The 18,838-nt window shown below is 40.7% G+C and overlaps 1 protein-coding gene across 1 annotated transcript in view; it reads left to right on the top strand.

Annotated features, from left to right (window-relative positions):
- Window positions 1-18,585, top strand: part of tmem8b (transmembrane protein 8B) — a 42,635-nt gene extending 24,050 nt beyond the window's left edge. The window contains exons 7-13 of the mRNA XM_030416669.1: window positions 141-237; window positions 733-856; window positions 6,306-6,448; window positions 7,758-7,936; window positions 9,682-9,828; window positions 14,290-14,406; window positions 17,465-18,585. Coding sequence (XP_030272529.1) covers window positions 141-237; window positions 733-856; window positions 6,306-6,448; window positions 7,758-7,936; window positions 9,682-9,828; window positions 14,290-14,406; window positions 17,465-17,800 — 1,143 coding nt within the window. The 3' untranslated portion in view covers window positions 17,801-18,585. The remainder of the gene's footprint in view (window positions 1-140; window positions 238-732; window positions 857-6,305; window positions 6,449-7,757; window positions 7,937-9,681; window positions 9,829-14,289; window positions 14,407-17,464) is intronic.
- Window positions 18,586-18,838: the final 253 nt, after the last annotated feature.

Here is an 18,838-nt window from a genome sequence, read left to right as displayed (position 1 = left end):
AAAGTTTACTAACTCACAACTGAGGGGAAATGAGACCAGAGGTAATCATGAGCAGTGTTAGCTCAACCAGCGTGATGGCAGCAGATGGTTGATGGTTGGATGGAGGGATGAACGACATGTGCTCGTGTTTCCTCCCGCAGTCTACCCTGAAAGGAGCCAATGTGACAGTGTTTGGCTGCCTGAACCACGGGATGCCTCTCTTCTTACGGGAAAACTCCTCGCTGAAATGTGAATCAGGTAAGTCAAATTTTACTGTGACCTGAGCGCATTTGATATACTGCTGATTGTTCCTTCAGAATATTAGAATCTTTTTTCTGAATGAGTGAAACGACAATAACACTTGACTGTTCATACACAGTTTACACCGTCGGTTTTTCTTTAACACTTCGCCTGACAGCATGTTTCTCTTTAATCGCCTGAGTTGGAGCCAGTTTCTTTGAGATCTTCCACTTCATTGACACGTACAGCTCATTTTATCTCCTACACACAGCTGACCTTTCAACATTTTGAATTCAGCTGAATTTGATCTCTTTTCTGTTCTTCTATTATTATAGCACTGTTCAGTATTTGTTTCACGGCTTGTAGCTCAACTGTGCTTCGACGGTTCTTTAAGTTGCTGAAGTTAATAAACGTATTGTTCAGAAAATGTTGAATTTTCTCATTAAGAGTGAGGCTCTTCTGTTGCTCTTTCTCCATTTTCAGTTTTCTGTCATGGTTTTGCTTCTGTTGCAGAATCGGTGGCTGGGTTTTTCCTCTCCGTGAATACCTCGGCGAATATCACCAAACTAAGGATCCCCTACCCGCAAACAGGCACCTGGTATCTCAGTCTGCGCTCTCTGTGTGCTACTGAACATGGGTAAGACAGGCAGTTCTGCTTCTGTATTTCTTTTATCCCATGCTTACACTCAGCTTCACTGAACTACATTATTATCCACCATATGAAACTGTTGGCAAAAAAAAAGAAGAATGTTTTTTCTCTTAAAAGAAGACAGTAAATATATTGACACTTAGGGGTAATGTGCTGTTTGCTCTCTTGACGTGCTTTAGAAGATCGAAACCGCTGCTATGGCTGTATGCTAACAGCTTAATGCAGATGCTGAGATTCAAAGTAATTGCCAGCAGCTCGTTAAATTAGCTTAGAATAAAGGCTTGAAACAGGGAGAAACAGCAAGCCTGGCTCTGTCGAAAGGTAATAATTCACCTTCGAGCACCTTTAAAGCTCACTGATCAACATGTTACATCCTGTCTGTATCACAGAAATGGCCCAAACACAAGACAAGCAGGCAGGTAGTATAACAAAAAGCTAGCCATAATGAGCTGGTTGACTGAAATATCCCAAAAATCAACAGACAAGGACAACAAACAGCAAAACAGGCAGGCAAAGGAAAATACAAAAGTAACACAAAAAACTGAGGACAAACCAGAGAACAACGGGGAATAAATCAGGAACACAGGGAAAACACAAGGATTGGGGAACAGACACAGGAGCACAGGAGACACAGGAGTGACGCAAAGACGATAGCAGGATGAAGCCAGATGAACAGACAAAGTGTGAGGGAAACGCATTGCCATAAATACAAACTGAACTGAGGAAACTAACCAGGAGCAGGGCAGTGCTGCCCTACTAAGGCAAAAGACCTTAACTCTCCAGAGTGTGAAACTGAGAAAAATATCTTTAAAGTTATCTTAATGTCCTGACAGTTGGGTTATAGGTATAATATTGTAATTTTCACAGTTTGTAGTGTATACCTGTATTAATCTATCTACACATTTTTTTTTTACTCAAATTTGACCTTTGACCCTTTTTCGGAAGTTACTGTATTCTGCCTTTGCACTGCCCATAAAATGACAATTGGTTATACCAAGGCAAAAGACCTTAACTTCTATTTTATAGCACAATGTTATGATAACAGTGACAACTTTCACTTAAAATGTAAGCAATATTGACCCTATTGAACTCACTATGATAAAATGGCTTTATATGTATCAACATCATATGAAAATGATAGATTAATAAGTTTTTTTCTATATTTCATACTCATAGTACCACACAGGCAGTCGCATGATTTTCTGCACACTCTCTCTGACAGACGTCAGCATTAACAATGAGAGTGTTTTGATGTTTTAATGCATATAAAACATGTACTTCTGTTTGGATATGAGGCACTAATATAGACTCATTGTTTATGTGGATAACCAGCAGCCTAGAACAGCAAAGATATTTCATAATCATCCCATTGTAGCATCTTAATGTTGAAAGCCAGTCTGCTGAAAACATAGTAGGAATTAATATTTCTTGGGATTTTACTTGCAGTATTTGCATTATTATCATAAATACAGGAATAAACTTTGATGACACGTGTAGGTCTTTTTAAAAATTATGAATAAACACTGTATTGATATATTTTCCTGTCTTTACAACGTGTCACCTGTGACATCAACGAGTCACATGGTGGATTCGTCCAATGATCAATTTTATTTTCTTTCTTGGCAAATCAAGACGTGACATCTTTGCGACCAGCTTTAATTTCTCCATCAACCCACGGCTACAACAAACTGTAGGACTGCATAGATAGAATTGACAGCCTGTTGCTGACAACCTGGGAGTTTTGACTAGCCAGCAGCAAGTTTAAAAAACTCGTGGTGGATTTAATGGATTTGCTTTTTCGTCGGATGTTTGACATGGATTTTAACCAGGGTTCAGCAAAAGGTAGGCTGTAAATTACTACATTCCTGCTGCTGGTGTGTGTGTGTGTGCGTGTGCGTGCGTGTGTGGAAGGTGTGTCGTTTCAGCTCCAACCAACTCACGCAGTTTTCAGTCAGTGGACCGTCATTGGCAGGCGAGAGCTAGCCTATGAGAAGCACATTTTATTTCAGTTGTACGTGTAGCCTTGTATTACGGGTTGTGAATGAAGATATCCTACAAGCAATGCTCTAAAGCACCGCTTGTTACTGGATAAGTTGTTGATTATGGCTTGCAAAGTGTTTGTGTCTAGTTGCTATTGAGGCTGATGTGAGACAGGTGTGGTCGGAAAATAAGACTGGGGAGGAGCACAGGAACACAGGAGGGCAACAGAACACTGGGAACACAGGTGAGGTAGAAACTGACAAAACCATGACAGTTTGTTGGATTTTCTTACGTTTGGAGACAGCTAGGGAACTCTATTTCCAGTCTTTATGCTAAGCTAGGCTAGGCAGCTGCTCGCTGTACATTCATATTTAGAGTACAAACAAGAGAGTTGTCAGCGTGTTTCCCAAAATGTCAAAGTAATCAATCGAAATGGAAACAACAGTAACATTTGTGGCTTCCGAGGAGTGAACTCAGGAAGTCCTCCAAAACATTATTTATGAGCATAAAATTACTGACAACAGTGGAATGATTGTTGCTCATGAAAGCTTTACAGCCTCATAATCAATTCCTGGCCTGCTGCCCCAGAGCAACCTCTGTGATACAATATTTACCATCAATTAGAGGAAGACAATTGCAAAAACAGGACATTCAGTCTTTCTTAAAAACTCATCTTTGTATAACAATCGCCAGTTTATTTACCTAAATTAATAATTCACTGCCGTAATGAAGACACCATGCTCACTGTTTAACCATCGCAGCCTTCTTCATTCAGCTACGTCCTCGCCCATCTGCCACCCGGCAGATTAATTTGGGATTGGCTTCATGAATGTGCTTCTGCTGCTTACCTACCATATGACATGGAAGAGGGTTACATTTTGAGGTTTAGAAAAGCAGATTCTCCACATTTAAACATTGGCATATGAGTGAATGTGAACAAGGTTTACCAGACAGACCTGCAAATTGAAAGTCCGCCTTTCTTTTGCCAGAGTACCTTTGAACACTGCATCTGTTTTCTGTCTTTCTTTTTGGTGTCGCTATTTCTCTGGTTCGATGTGATTTAACAGCTTTGTATCACTTGCTACAATGAATCAGACGGCAAAACATTTTTGAATCTTTTCTAAAAGGTGAAAGATGGATTCGAAAGTGTTCTTTGGTCATTCATCAGCGTTTGCTATTCACACCTGTCGAAAAGTATTGTGAAAGAGGCAGAGACTAGTTTTTCCACATAATGCCTCACACCTACAAGACGTACAGATATTTTTACACTTTTGTTTGTGTGTTCTTTTAAGTCTTTGTGAGAAATGTGTGAAAGAGAAAGTGAGGAAATGTCTCCATTAAGTTGTCAAACACAGTGTTTTCTCCCCAGTTCTCAAGTATTAGCTATTCAGCAGATTGAGCTGTTTTGCCGAAAACCATAATGGCACGAAAATGTGAACAGAATGAAATTAAGCAGATTTTTTTGCAGGCCACTTGGGAGTTCAAATTGAATTTGAATAACAAATAATAACAGATGGTGTGGGACATGGTCTCATCCTCACATGAGAGCACTGCAGAGGTATGAAAATGTGGGAAACAGTCACATACAGTAGCAGCGTCTTCTAACGATTTCTGAACATTTACACATGCCTAATCAATCAGGTCTTGTTGGAGAAAAAAAGACGTGATGTGAAGGATAGGTGCGCTTTAAGGCTACAAATAAGTTGATTGATATCATTTCGAAATAAAGAAGTGAGCAGCTGTGTCAATTAAAAAGTGAGTTCTGGGAGAAGAGAAAGAAACAGATTTGTTACCTCCTGGAGATTCGTTCTTTGTGACTGGATGTATAAACTAGCAATTTGAAAAGATATACTGCAAGCACAATTAAACAGGGCTTTTTTTTTTTTTTTTTTGCTTCTTATCCCATGTAGTGTAAGAGATAAGTTATGCATACATATGTTCATGTGCAGTTATCAGTTTGTTCTGCATAACAAAACACCCCTTTCACACAGGGAATCCACAAAAAAAAGACCTTTTGGTTGAAATGGTTCACTAGAAATACAAAAAAAAGGAGATCCTGAGAGATGAGAAGTGAGAATTTGAGTTTGTTATTATACACACTGTGGTGTGTGTTGTGAAGAATTGTGTTGTGAAGAATTCCAGGTGGGGGAACCTTAGTGAGATACCTAATGAAGGTTAAACTATCTCTGTAGAATGCTTGCTTCCTTGTTATAAAATATAATTTGTGGAAAATTACTTTTGTAATTGCTTCGTAAGATTGCAGAGGTCGAACAAACTGAAGCTCCATTACTGACCTGTTGATCTGGAGTGCTGACAGGCAGTCTACAGTCACACCAACGTCTCTGTAATTAAGCTTTGATTGAAATGTTTATTCATTAGTTATTTGTTTGCTTATTAATGGTACAGTAAAGCTGATGCTTGTGTTAATGTCATAAGTTTTCCTTATCCTCCTTACTTATTTATCTGGTCATAAACCAAGTATTGTAACTGTAGCTTTGACCTGATGGTGATGATGATGGTAGATGGGCCGCGAAGATGTGCACAGTTCAATATCAACGTCACATGAGCTGCAATTTTTTGATAAGGGTCCAATATGTCATGACAACAAACTCATAAATGAAGCAATGTGGTGCGACAGAGATGCCCCAGCCTACAGCCTTCAGATTTTTTTCTTGCAAATCATTCACCCCTAAGTATATCGATCGGTGCAGAGACATCTGAAACAAGACCAGAAATGTGACACTGTGTTTTGACACTAGAGGAAATGTCAGGGAAAGTCATTAGGATCAATCATTTTGGGAACATGAACGTCTGCACAGAGGTGTTGAGACTTTTCAGTCTGCACCAAAGTGGTGGATCGACTGACCATCATTGGCATCTGTATATCCATGCCTCTACACACACAGATGACTTAAAGGGTAGAGCCTTTTGTGGCTCCAGTGAAACTGCTGGTAATCTGATACATTTCCTCCAGTGATGACAATGAGTTGCTAAATTGCATTATGGGTAATGTAGGGGTCAGGTCTTTGAAAAGCAAGAATAACGCTTAATCTATCAAGGCGATATCTCTGGTTCTGCTCTATTGGTTTTGATCACTTTGATTACTTTTAAAGTATAACAGTTGTTTAAATGGAATGATCTACCAGTGACTGCTTTTCAAAAACCCGGCGCCTACATTACCCACAATGCAACTCAGTGTCATCGCTGAAGGCAGTTTATCCAATTACCTGCAGCTTCCTCTGGAGCCACAAAAGGCTTTACGCTACCTTCACACGTATGCAGTAGAACTCCTCAAGACTTGCAAACACACTGTATGTAAAATAGGTGGGGTTACCCTTTAAGTGCAAAAGGTTTTGAAATACATTTAAAATCCAATCTTTCTTCCTTCACACCACCAGTAGTGCTGCAGCGATCTCCCTCGTGTTTACGTCCATCTAATCTTCGGTGTCTTTTCCAGATTTGAGCCGTGCACCAACATCACGGCCGAGGTGTACATGCGCTCATACCTGACTCCATGCATCAACGACTGCGGGACGTACGGACAGTGCAAGCTCCTCCGCACCAACAACTACCTTTATGCCGCATGTGAATGCAAAGCAGGTAACAAGAGAAGCTCTCTTGTCCTCTTTGTTTGTTGATTTGAGTAAACACTTAAGTTAGGCGGTCCACTCATATTTCCACTTTATTTTTCAAATTGCATTTACCTTCACTAAATCAATTCACGGTGGTCAGCCATTTACTGCAAAAACAAAAACAAAAGTTGTTTCATAGAAGTGGAGAAACAATTGTGTACATATGCTTTATGCTCAACAATGTCTTTAATTATTAATCACTCATAATTAATTAGAAACAAGCGTGACCATGAATTAATAATTGGAAGTGATTTTCAGCAGTCAAAAGCTTTCTTTTTTTCTATCCCTACAAGATAAGATAAAACTTTGTGAGAGGAAATTGGGTCATCGCTGCTGCAAGGAATTTTCTAATTTGTTGAAAATACATCATGCAGAGTGACAAGAAAATGAGAGAGAGAGAGCAAGGTCGGATGACACAGGTCGTCCTCAAGAATTGAACCAGCAATACAGCGATTAAATTGTACGCGCCGCTGTCCAATGAGTCATACAGCGGCCCAGTATTAATCTTCTAATATAAGCCGTGTTGATAAGACAATAAAACAGGCTCCTAATTACGAACAGCTTTTCAATAAAAGATGAGCTTATGAAACTAAACAAAGCATGTCCTCTGAGGCTTTTTTAAATCCTGCCTTTGATCTTCTTTTATCGGAGCTGGTTTCTCTTCAGTTAAACTCATTGTCATACTTCATATGTGTGACTGCTTCCTGGCAGGCGCTCTTGCATTCAGCACTCGCCCTTGGCCCGTCTCACGCTGCAAACCCTCTGTTCAACAGTGCTCGCGAATATTTAATTCACACTGTCTTATCCAATCCAGCGCCAGATAAGGATCCAATTTAGGTGGCGGAGCAGGGCTGTTTTCAACATAGGGACACAGTTCACACCAAGATGCTCTATTGTGCAGGGTAAACAACTTCACATGTGTCTGCTGTGGATTATTTTTCACAGGGAAAATGTGTTTATAAGATACGGATGATGTAGCTTTCATCTTGTCGGGAGATAAATATTTTATCCATTTTAAGAGATTCTGTAAATTCTAAAGGGGATGTGCTTCTGAAACAAACCAATTCATCCGCAGTTTCTTCTCACCCGTTCAGACACAAAGCGTAAGAAGAAACTTTCCAAAAGGTTGTTTAAAGTTTAAGGAAGATGGAAACCATTTTAATTCAAGTTTATTCTCACCTGTAAAGCCTCCAGATGCAGAGGCTCTCTCATCTCTCGGATCTGTTCTTTGTTACATCAACATACAGTAATTCTGACTCTGTGTGTTTGTGTGTTAGGCTGGGAGGGCTGGGGGTGCACAGATAATTCGGAGGCATACTCCTACAGCTTCCAGCTGCTCTCCACCCTGCTGCTCTGTCTCAGTAACCTGATGTTCGTCCCTCCGGTGGCCATCGCCATCCGAAGCCATTACCTGCTGGAGGCTTCGGTCTACATCTTCACCATGTTCTTCTCCACTGTGAGTGACTGCTACACACACAAAGCAGCGCATGTTTCTATCCTCTGGAACGAAAGTTGACCTAAAAAAGTATTTTTGGGTCTGGCGCCAGCACAAACAACCGTACAGCTGCATTATGTGCTGTGAGAGAAAGACATACAGATTATTATAAGCACAGCTGTTTTTATGAGGAATGCCAGTTAAAGAGCTGAAGGTTAAGACCAGAATTTTTTCACCAATCATTGTGCTATTGATCACGCATACAAATGTATGAGTTCTTTCTTCTTTATTGTCGATGCACATCAGCGTGAGAGAGCAGCTGGGTAACATGGAAAGAGGTGTAGCAAAGGTGATGAGAAGACTGTAAGCTAGCAACCTATACGTAAATATAGTATATATACACATAAGGAATTCCCATATATACATATACGTACGAACCATATATGACACCTGTTAAACCACTCGAACTTGTTGGTACAATCCTATATACTGACATAACACGCCCATACAATACATATGTAATTTACGGCATAAATGTCACATATATAATTATTCTTACATATAACATATTTGTAGAAATGTGTAATACAATCTATACATGTGGTAGAATATTATCTAAATAATATACAAAAAATTGATATATGTGTATACACATTTTAATATGGGTATTTCATACATGTTTTAAACTTCTGTCTTTATATATATTGTTACATATATGTATATTTGTTAACATGTATGGTCGCAGCATAACATACCATACAAAATTAGATAGATAGATAGATAGATAGATAGATAGATAGATAGATAGATAGATAGATAGATAGATGTGAAAGGATATGGACTCAAAGTGTTCGTAAGCCTGCGTTCAGACCGACTGGAGCCCTGCATGATAAAAAATGCAGCCTCCCCATTCATTTGAATGTGGGCAGTCCATCAGCACAGCGGGGGAGCCAACGCAGGCATGGGGCCACACAACATCAGTCAGCAGGGCGCTGCGTTGGCCAATCAAACACATGCAAACACACATTCCTGGTGGATTGCTTTGAACCGGGAACAGAGTGTTTCTACTCTTCATACCCTTCTAATGGTGAAATAGACACGAAAACTTTTTTTAAAGTTTTAAAATCCTGCGTTAAAGGTGCAATATGTAAGACTTTTAAATAACAACATTCAAAAATTCAACCAAATTATCAACAGAATGTGAAGAAACATTGTTTACGTAATGTCAAAGAGGCTTATCAACTGAAGTTAGCACGCTAACCAGCTCGCTCCTTGCTAGTTTGTACCTCAAGAGTAAACAACACCAACACTCCCCTGGTGCTCCCTACTCACAGTGAATACAACCGAGCTGTTAACTGAGTTTCCAAGTGATGGCAGCTACAGTTAGCAGCAGTTAGCAGCAGTTAGCGGTTACTCTGGTGATTTGCTGCTTCCCATTAGTTCGGAGTGTGAATTCGACAGGTGGCAATTTCTTACATACTGCACCTTAAGTCGGACCATGAACAAGACCAAAACAGAACCTTTTCAAAAGTAATCGGCTTTAATAATGATGGCAAAAATAGACAGACAATTTTGGGTCAAATTCACAGCAAACCAGAGACCAACCAAGACTTACCACTGAAAATACAGACGGACCATATTCAGCTCATCAAACAACGATGCACCCATCTATTATCAGAGTACATTTTGTTTTTCTCTAATGCAGCTTTGCAGGATGTTTTTCTGCTCGTCTGTCTAACCACTACCTTTCCCCCTTCTTCTGACAGTTCTACCATGCATGTGACCAGCCGGGTATCGTGGTCTTTTGCATCATGGAGTATGACGTCCTACAGTTCTGCGACTTCCTCGGTTCGCTCATGTCAGTGTGGGTCACTGTCATTGCTATGGCCCGGCTAAAGTCTATAATCAAACAGGTAGGCGCCTCCTGTAATTCTACCTATATTTATCTTTAAAGGAGAGTCGAGGACTGTCAGAGAGTGGAGAGTGTAGGCACCGTTTGTCCTGATATTCAAACTGCTATTTTGTTTCCACTTAAATAAAACTGTGAGCTTGTATTTTCCATGTGGGAAGTTCGAGGACACTACATTATCTGCTCGGCATTCCAGGTGGATTAAGTCACGATAAAGTGTAGGAGCCGTGAGCCACTTGCAGAGTTGTTAGCATGTCAGTAGGTTGTTAAAATCAACTTTTTTTTTTGGTAGGTTGCCGTACATGACCCCACTTAAACGCACCATCTGAAACAGCTTAATAATGAGTGCACTCAAATTCTGACAATGCTGGTTTGTGCTCTCTATTAACTCTCTATAGGGAATCGATGCACCCGCGACACACAAGAAAATATGGACGCATGTTAAACATTAACCGCACAGACTGATAAAAGCATACTTTACATGGAAAAGGTAAAGTGTTTTTAGTATTAGCTGATGGGAATTCAGTGTTGTAATATGCCACCTGCCGATTGGCTCGTTTGTGTCTCTCCTAACGATGAAGCAGCAATTCGCAAGAGCAACTCCAGACCTCTTTGATTTGCTTGACGAGCTCTTAGACTTGGGCAGTGATTTAGACGTCTGGAACCAGACATCCTCAGACCATAACACATGTCTGCTGCCATGTGTTGCAGCCTGGAGGCACCTAAGCCGAGAGCCACGTGTTAGTGGTGGGCAACTTGAGATAAGCCCCTCCGAAGCACTGAGGGATTCGAGGACCGGGGAGCGGAGCCGCAGAGCTGTGAAGGAGAGCCATAAATGAGTGCCGCATATGCCTCAATTTTTAGTTCTAAATGAAAAGATCAATGTGTGAGAATCGTTGACGCGCGGCGCTAAATCCTCCGGTTGTTGACATATTGCGGCGGATCACAGTAAACACTAACAGGTGCACCTTCTCCCTGGGTCACTCCCTGGCTGCATACCAAGATGGAGCAGTCTCCAGGAAAGTGTGCACGTGTGTGTGTGTGTGTGTGTGTGTGTGTGTGTCCGTGTCGATAAATGAGACAGAGAGACGGGGGAGGGGGAGAGGGGGCGGAGTAGTGGGAGGGAGGGAGAGCACACGAACATCTGCTGTCCTCTAGAGTTTTCATTTTTGCTGAGCGCTGCAGTACGCACTCACTAATCAAATCGCACATGTCAGGACTGGCAAGTGGAGCTCTGTGTGTGTGTATGTGTGTGTACAAGAGTGAGACAGTGTACGAGTGTGTGTGTGTGTGTTTGTGTGTGTGTGTTTGCTCGTTTGTTTGTGTGTGTTTGTTTGTTTGTTTGTTTATGTCCGTGACCACAGCAGCAGCAGCAGAGGGTGAAGGACTCGGAAGGACCTGATAGTGTGCGTATGACTTTTGGACCTTCAGAGGTCAAAAAAACCTCGCTAATGTGTCGACAGAGTGACACGCAAACATGTTTTACTTTCAAGATTTTTTACATGCACATGCACTAGAAACAGCAAGTCTCCTTGAATCTCGCAGAAGATTATTGCATTGAATCACATAAATCATTCTGAAGGATTATTACGTTTCATTACATCTTGGATCTTGGAAGTTTTGACCCTTGTTTACTGACCACTTTTGATAACCCTATTCTCACCAAAGCAACCACTGACATCTGTGCACAACATCACATGATACAGTAGTGTTCAAGTGATCAGAACATTTTTAGTCAGATGATCTTAACTACTAAAACGTTCGGTTGAACCGGGAAGATGGGCTGTAATCCTGTGATGAATGTATAAACAGGTATCTTGTTCAATAATAAAATTGAGTTTTCACTTTCAAACAGGTATTTAAAACCGACAGTCTGACTGATTGTGTTTCTTGGCCCGTTAGACCTCTTTCACAGCTTTTCCCAATTAACTTGGCGAGTATGAAGTATTACACTTACTGATGGGAACGACTGCCACAGCAAGTTGCAAGAAAAAGCCAGAATTTTCCTCTATGCTATGGCGCTAATTAACATTTTCAAAATTCTGTCATTCAATCATTCAGAGAGCTCGTCTCCTCCAGCATTGTTATTCAAATTACACTTAATGTTTATGCAGATTAGATGCATGCAATTATGTCTAATAGTTAGACAAGGGGTTCAACAAATCAGCAGGTGCACAAAGAATCAGCGGTGCAGGTAGAAACTCTGAACAGCTCTGAACTTGATGTTGCATGAAACATTATTTTATGTTGTGTGGAGCAACCGTAAAGAAAGCGGATAATAGATGTAGATCGGCAGACTGGTGAAAACCTTGAAAACGGGGAGTTGTGAAAGCACATGTAATAACGCAGAAACACAGCGTTTCAACATTAATACATTATTAATTTCAGCGTGTTGAAGCGCCAAGGTCTTGAATTTAGTGAGCGACCGTGAGATTTGTTGAAAGCACTCGTGTGCTTAGAAGCTCTCCACCACTTACTGTTCACAAGGGGCACGAAAGAATGTTCATGGTAAAACATTTATTTTGTTGTCTGTAAACATGTTCTTGTAAGACAGTATATTGTGGCATGTTGTAATCCACACAGGCAGACAAATACAGTGTGAATCCATATTACTGTACATTGATTAGCACGGAGATAAAAATAGACGTCCAACACGGATTCCTACGAGCTCGTCCGTCACAATGACAGATAAAGAATCATTATGGAGAAACCCCTGGCTCCACGCATGAATCAATTCTTTCACGCCTGCATATAATACATGTATGCATGTATGTTTGGTTGCTACCGGATGATCCAGCGGTGCGGCATGACTGATGACTGCTGCTGCACAGAGTCCTCGGGCTGCACCACGCTGCTCCTCTTCTTTTCTCTGTGCCAATTAGTCCTGTTCTCCTGCAGACGGGTCATTCCTTCCCTGCTCCAAAAATCCCCCAATTTTCTCCTCACGTTCCCTGCCAGTCAGTACAGTGCAGACCTCAGGCATCCTGCACAGGCTTAACTTCTCCCAAGGCATGTGCAGCACAGCGTATTGATTTTATTTCCCCCTCTCTCACTTTATCTCTTTTATATCCTGTGGCTTTATGTCAAATTGTGAGCTTGACAGAAAAAAAAAGTTAAACTGATATTATTTATAGCACGGGGCCTCTATTGTTAGTGTTTTTGTATTCATTGATTTAATGCGGCTTTCGCTCATAGAGGGGACGTTCAGTTGGTGTTTTGTTCTGGGAGCACTTTGAAATACTAATTTTGACCTCAGCAGAACTCAATTTTTGTCAGTTACGGGATAGGTCTGACATTATTTTTGATTTTTGCTGTTGTCAACAAATCCCTTGAAAAGAGCAAAAAATAACGCTTTTAATCTCTATAAACAGATGTATCCATATGAATGTAGAGTCAGTAGGCAAGGGACAGGATTTTGGTATCTGAAGTATACATTGTTGGACTTTTAAAAAAGGCTAATCTTCTAAAACAACTGAGCACTGTCATTTAAAATAGTGATTAGTGCATTTGTTGTGCACCATTTTTAGCTACAGGATATTAATAATAATATTAATGTAGTTTTATTCCTGAACAAAATTACGAAGTGCTTCACAAAGAGGAATTAAAACCTCTTGGTAGATAAAGTTGAAGTGAAGTAAGTAAGATTTTAAAACAATAAAGGGAAACAGGTGTGGAACATTTGGTGCTCTAGTGCCTGTTTGCTGAACCAGGGTGCTGCATTTGGGATTAAATCAAAATAAACTTCTGTGTATGACTATGATAATGAAGGAAAATGTCACCCAGTGCCACAGTCTGGGTTTCATTTTATTAAAAGTGAGGCACAAAGGATAAGCTTTAAGGAATAATCAGACTTTGACTACACCGACAATGCGATTCAGTAGGATCAGTTCACTGAAGGTGTTCATGCTTTCATTGGATTGCTTGACAATAACAGAAATATAGATGCTCCAGTCGTAACCATCAATATATAAATGTTATACTCCCTCACTATTTGTCTGAACCTTACTGAACTGACCTGCACCTGCAAAACTAAGTTTCAGCATCTTTGATTTTTTCCTGCCTGTTTGTGGGAACTTAAAAACCTGTTTTTGCTTCCGCACAGCTTTCCTCTAGACCTCCATGAGTCCACAAGCTGTGCTGTGTGGAAAAGTAGAACTCTCACATCCACAATAACAGGACACAGCTGCAGAAATAATTAAAACACATCTCCACAAACAGTCACGAAAACTCGTCTCCAGGTGTTTGAGTCACCGTCAATCATCTCTAAATGATTTGTAGTGCAACTGCAAAGCTTTTTTTCAACACGAGTGGGGAGAAAATTACAATTTTTATGGTATTTTTCTCTCCTACAGCAGCGACAGGCTGTTTTCTGACCACGCAAACATTCTTTTATTAACTGTGGATGTAACAGTGTCAGCAGTGTTTATGGAGGGCTAGTATTGATCCATGTGTTTTTTTTGTAAAGGTGCTGTATCTGCTGGGGGCAATGTCTCTGTCCATGGCTCTGCAGCTAGACCGTCACGGTCTGTGGAACCTGCTGGGACCCAGCCTGTTTGCTCTGGGCATCATGGCCATGGCGTGGGTAAGGGCAACTGTTATATTTATTGCAGTAGACCATTGCTTTACAGTACAGGGAAAAATGGGTTTACACCACATGAGTTTACATTTGAAAACAATGGCCTCTGAATTTAGAAATTACTATTCACAGTGTCACAGTTAATGGAAATGAATGATATAATTTTTGCTTCTTAATCTAGTATTTCTGTTTTTTTCCCCTCAAGAAATGTTACTTCTCAATATGTGAACAACTAGTCAACAGGATTTTTATTTTTTCACAGGATAAAAACACAATTCATTTGAATATATAATGCGTGTTTGACATTCATAGACAAGCTTGTTCAAACATGCAGATGAAACGTGTCAGCGCTGCCCCTCTATTGTTCCTCATGCTAGTTAAGTGTAAATGGACTTAATCCATCATTCAAGCTTAGTGCTGGAACGTGGGGCTGGAACATGTGCATGGCTAAAAACTGAGGGTTTTCTGACCAATGAAGCTATTTTACATTAGCATGGAAGGAGCTTTAAAAGTTTTGCAGCCTGTGGGTATTAGTCATGGCTTGTAGTTCCATTATAAGTCAGCTTGTACTTTCACTGACTCTTCTCCGAGTCATAATGTGCTCCCTGAACTGAGAAGATAAAAAATAATAGTCTTTCAGGCAAGGTTCTTGGGAAAAAAAGCCGTTAACACCAAACCTCTGACATGAGAGTTTGAAAACAAGGTTTGTGGCTTCCTTGGAGAAAGCTTTGCTTTGAATAAAGTGTGGGAGTCGTAGCTGTGAGAGTTATCTTTCTGTGAGCTGTAGGATCCTACTAAAACTGTGGAAGATGAAGCTCTATCTAATTCCACTATGTAAACCCTCAAGTTTTAGCACCAAGGCTAAGAGACAGTATATGTTACCATGGAAGGGATTAACAGCAGTCCTTCAGAATCCGTGCACAGCACTGCTGTATCATTCAAATGTGAGTGTAATCTGAGATTTACATTAACCCACTGGCTCGCACTATTTGGCCGGTTCTTCTAAGACATTGGTACATTCGTCAGTTAATTATAGTTAGCTCTACGGACTCTCCCCTTCAGAAGGGAAGCATGAAACAAAACATGGACAGCGCAGGTCTCCAATATCCACTTATTTAACTTAAGTGAAACTTGAGACGTCACTATTTTGGTGCATATAATTAAATAAAAGTGGATATTTGAGCCCCACAGTGTGTGAGAAGTTTTTTTGTTACGTGTTTTTCTCTTTAAGCAGCTGCCATTTTTGGGTTTGGATGTGCGTGTACACTCCTACATATATTTTTTACAGGATTACAGAAGGGAAGTAAACACAGATTCTGTGTCAAAATGACTGATACGCAGAGACATAATCTCTGATCTTCCGATGGTGATGATCCACATACTAACCAGACACAACAGTAAACTCAGCAGAGCAACTTTTCCACATAAAGTCACTTAGATCTTATGGTAATGCACAGTTTTTTAACATAAAAGCTGGGGCCTCTTGATTTGATTACTTGACACTCCATAATTTATCACCTGCTCAATAGCGTATGTCTACATTTCAGCATTCTCTCCTCGGCGCCGCACCTCTGAGTTTGAGCGCTGCACATTTTCTACAAGAGCTCTTTCATTTCAACTTGTCATGTTTCTGCAAATCCTGGCATTCTGAATGTTCCCAGACACTACCGAATTAGATCAGTCAAGTGGAGGGCACAGAGCGCCTGCTGCTTTGCCGGGGTGTCATGAGCTGTGAGAAGACAGGGGAGAAGTTCAAATCTGTCAATGCCAAATATCCCAGAGTCTCCACACAAAATGAGGCCCCTGACTAATGCACAGAAAGACCACCCTGGTCTGAAATTGTTTGTCTTAACAAGAAGAAATGTGCAAGTCCAAAGGGACGGGAACAGTAAAAACACATTCGTGTTTTTCTTCACTTGGTTTCACATCGATTATTAGCCCTTAACCTAAAATGTGTGCAGCGTAATAACTCAACTCACAGCCATTCTCCTGCAAGAATACATGTAATTATTTTTGTCATTCATGAACAGCTTACATTTCCCCTGACAACGTGGAGATTCTTTATGGTAATGTTTTTTTGGGGGAAAATATAATGCAAGCAATCAGTGTTTATGAAGCGATGAAAACAGAGTCTGAATACTATAATGAAGCGCTCTCTAAATGGTGTTTAGATGGAAATGAAATGAAAAGTCCAAGTCTCAGCGCGCCACACTTTCAGAAAATTGTGGGCCACTTACAGAGCGAGCACATTCTCTAATAGAGACATTATATACAGTTACTGTCAAAAGATACATGAGCATAAATAACAAAAATATCCAAAGCGGTTACTGGCCAATCACTGATGACCAATTTGAAACATTTATCAGCTGATTATGATTGTCATGATGGACTTTATGCCGCAGCAGCAGACGTGAATACAAATTTGGACGATAAAATCGATGGAGATTTATAACGAGTCCCATCCCTCTGTTCGTCCGAATCAAAGTAAACAGCCTGCTGCTCCCGCTTTGAAATCCAATTGGTCTGCGTGTTTGAACGACTGCTCCCTGTGTGATCTCCCACTTCAATATCCTGTTTCTACATGACAAGTCTTCATTAAATTAAGGAAGTAAAACTGAAAGAAGTAAACTGTGAAATGGTGTATTTTATGGGTCCCTTGGTTTGCTAATAATTTCATAGAAAAAACTTGATATCTGACTGTTATTTCTTGATTAGTTTTTTTTCCTCCTTTAAAGGACTGTTTAATTTGGGACTAATTGCACAGGCATGAATTGGCATATTTTATTTTCAATTGGCATAGCCAAGACAGCATTTAAAGCTAGAATTATGCTTTTGTGGAGATGAGCGCAGAGGAACTGTTGATCAACAGGAGCTAGTTTCAGCTAGTCTGAAGAAAAATTCTTATTGGGCTTAAATCTCATTTCATTTCCCGTTATCAAAATTGTGCATCCAAGATGCTTCCAAGAAACAAATGGACCATTCATCAACAGTTCACAGTTTGCATTATAAAAAGGTATTAATTGCAAAGTTGAGAATATTGTTTCATGTGTCTGTTACCTGTCAGACGGTGCGCACCATCCGACGGCGGCGCTGCTACCCGCCCACCTGGAAGCGCTGGGTGTTCTTCCTCTTCCCGGGCACCATGATCGCCACGTCTGCCGTGGCCCTCTACGCCTTCGTGGAGACAGAGGAGAACTACTTCTACATCCACAGCATCTGGCACATGCTGATCGCAGGGAGCGTGGGCTTCCTCCTGCCGCCCCGCGCCAAGCCCGACTCGAAGGTGACCCCGCTGAAGCGTAGGCGGGGCTGCGGCTATCAACTGTGCGTTAACGAGCACGAGGAGCTGGGTCTGGTCGACCCGGCCATTATCTCCATTAACAGCATCTGTACCAGCTGATAAACCACCACATCCCCCAACCTTTTACCTTAGAGACACTTCATTGCCTTCTTTTACTTGGGAAAAATTCACACACGGGAAATTAAGCCACAGAACTTGAACAAGCAATGTAAATACTTTAATGCAGATGTGACACACTGGATTCCTTTTTTTTTTGGATGTTAATGTCATGGTAATTACAATCAATACAACTGTAATTATTATTATCTATAGTTAAAGTTGTTCTGATGAATTGTGGGTGTACAGTGACACACAGTTGTTTGTGAATATGTATTTAAAGTCAAAGCTGAAACACTGCTGCTATCTGACGGTGACTGTAAAACTGCTTCTCTTGGTTATTTATTGGTGGTCTTGTAAACAGGCCAATTATTTTACTGTCGGGGCACAGATCAGGGGGTAGACGTGGGAGGACATTTATCAAGGGCACGGCTTTTCTGAAATTCTTTTGGAATATATCTTTTGCACTGAGACACAAAAATGTTATTCTGTAAATTTTTATAACGATATAAACTACAGTGGGCATCACAAATGTAAAACCTAGTTGTCATGTGGAATGTTAGACTGTCTTTTTGCAATCGCAATGTAATCGCTTTTACACGAATGTGCTGATTGTTCCCTCGACGGGAACAACTCCAAAGTCCAGCTGCCTGTTGAAAGAGAAGAGGGGGAGGCAGGATTATTTCAGAGACCTCAAACCAAGACCTCACCTCCCTGTTCTTTTTCTTGACAGGACCTGTGTGACACCACATTCATAAACAATAAATGTTTTCTTTCTTTGCCTCAGAGTTACGTGTGCTTTTCCGAGCCTTTTAAATTTAGCGCAACTGGTGAACATTGCACAAAGACATCACATTGCAATTCCTGCCCTAATGGAAGCCGGTGGTACTCAGACAGTGAGATGAGACGCTGTCAACAGCATCCTCCCAGGAATAGAGCAAGAGATGAATAATTCTCCTACAGAGCAGCTGTAAGAAGGCAGCTTCAGAGCATGCTGTCGATATGCAGCCTCGCTCTTATACAAGGGAAGAGAGAGTTTTA

Source organism: Sparus aurata, chromosome 5, assembly GCF_900880675.1.
Source record: "Sparus aurata chromosome 5, fSpaAur1.1, whole genome shotgun sequence".
Taxonomy (NCBI): Eukaryota; Metazoa; Chordata; class Actinopteri; order Spariformes; family Sparidae; genus Sparus; species Sparus aurata.
Note: the sequence above shows the minus strand (reverse complement) of the source record. Positions and strands in the feature narration are given on the sequence as shown.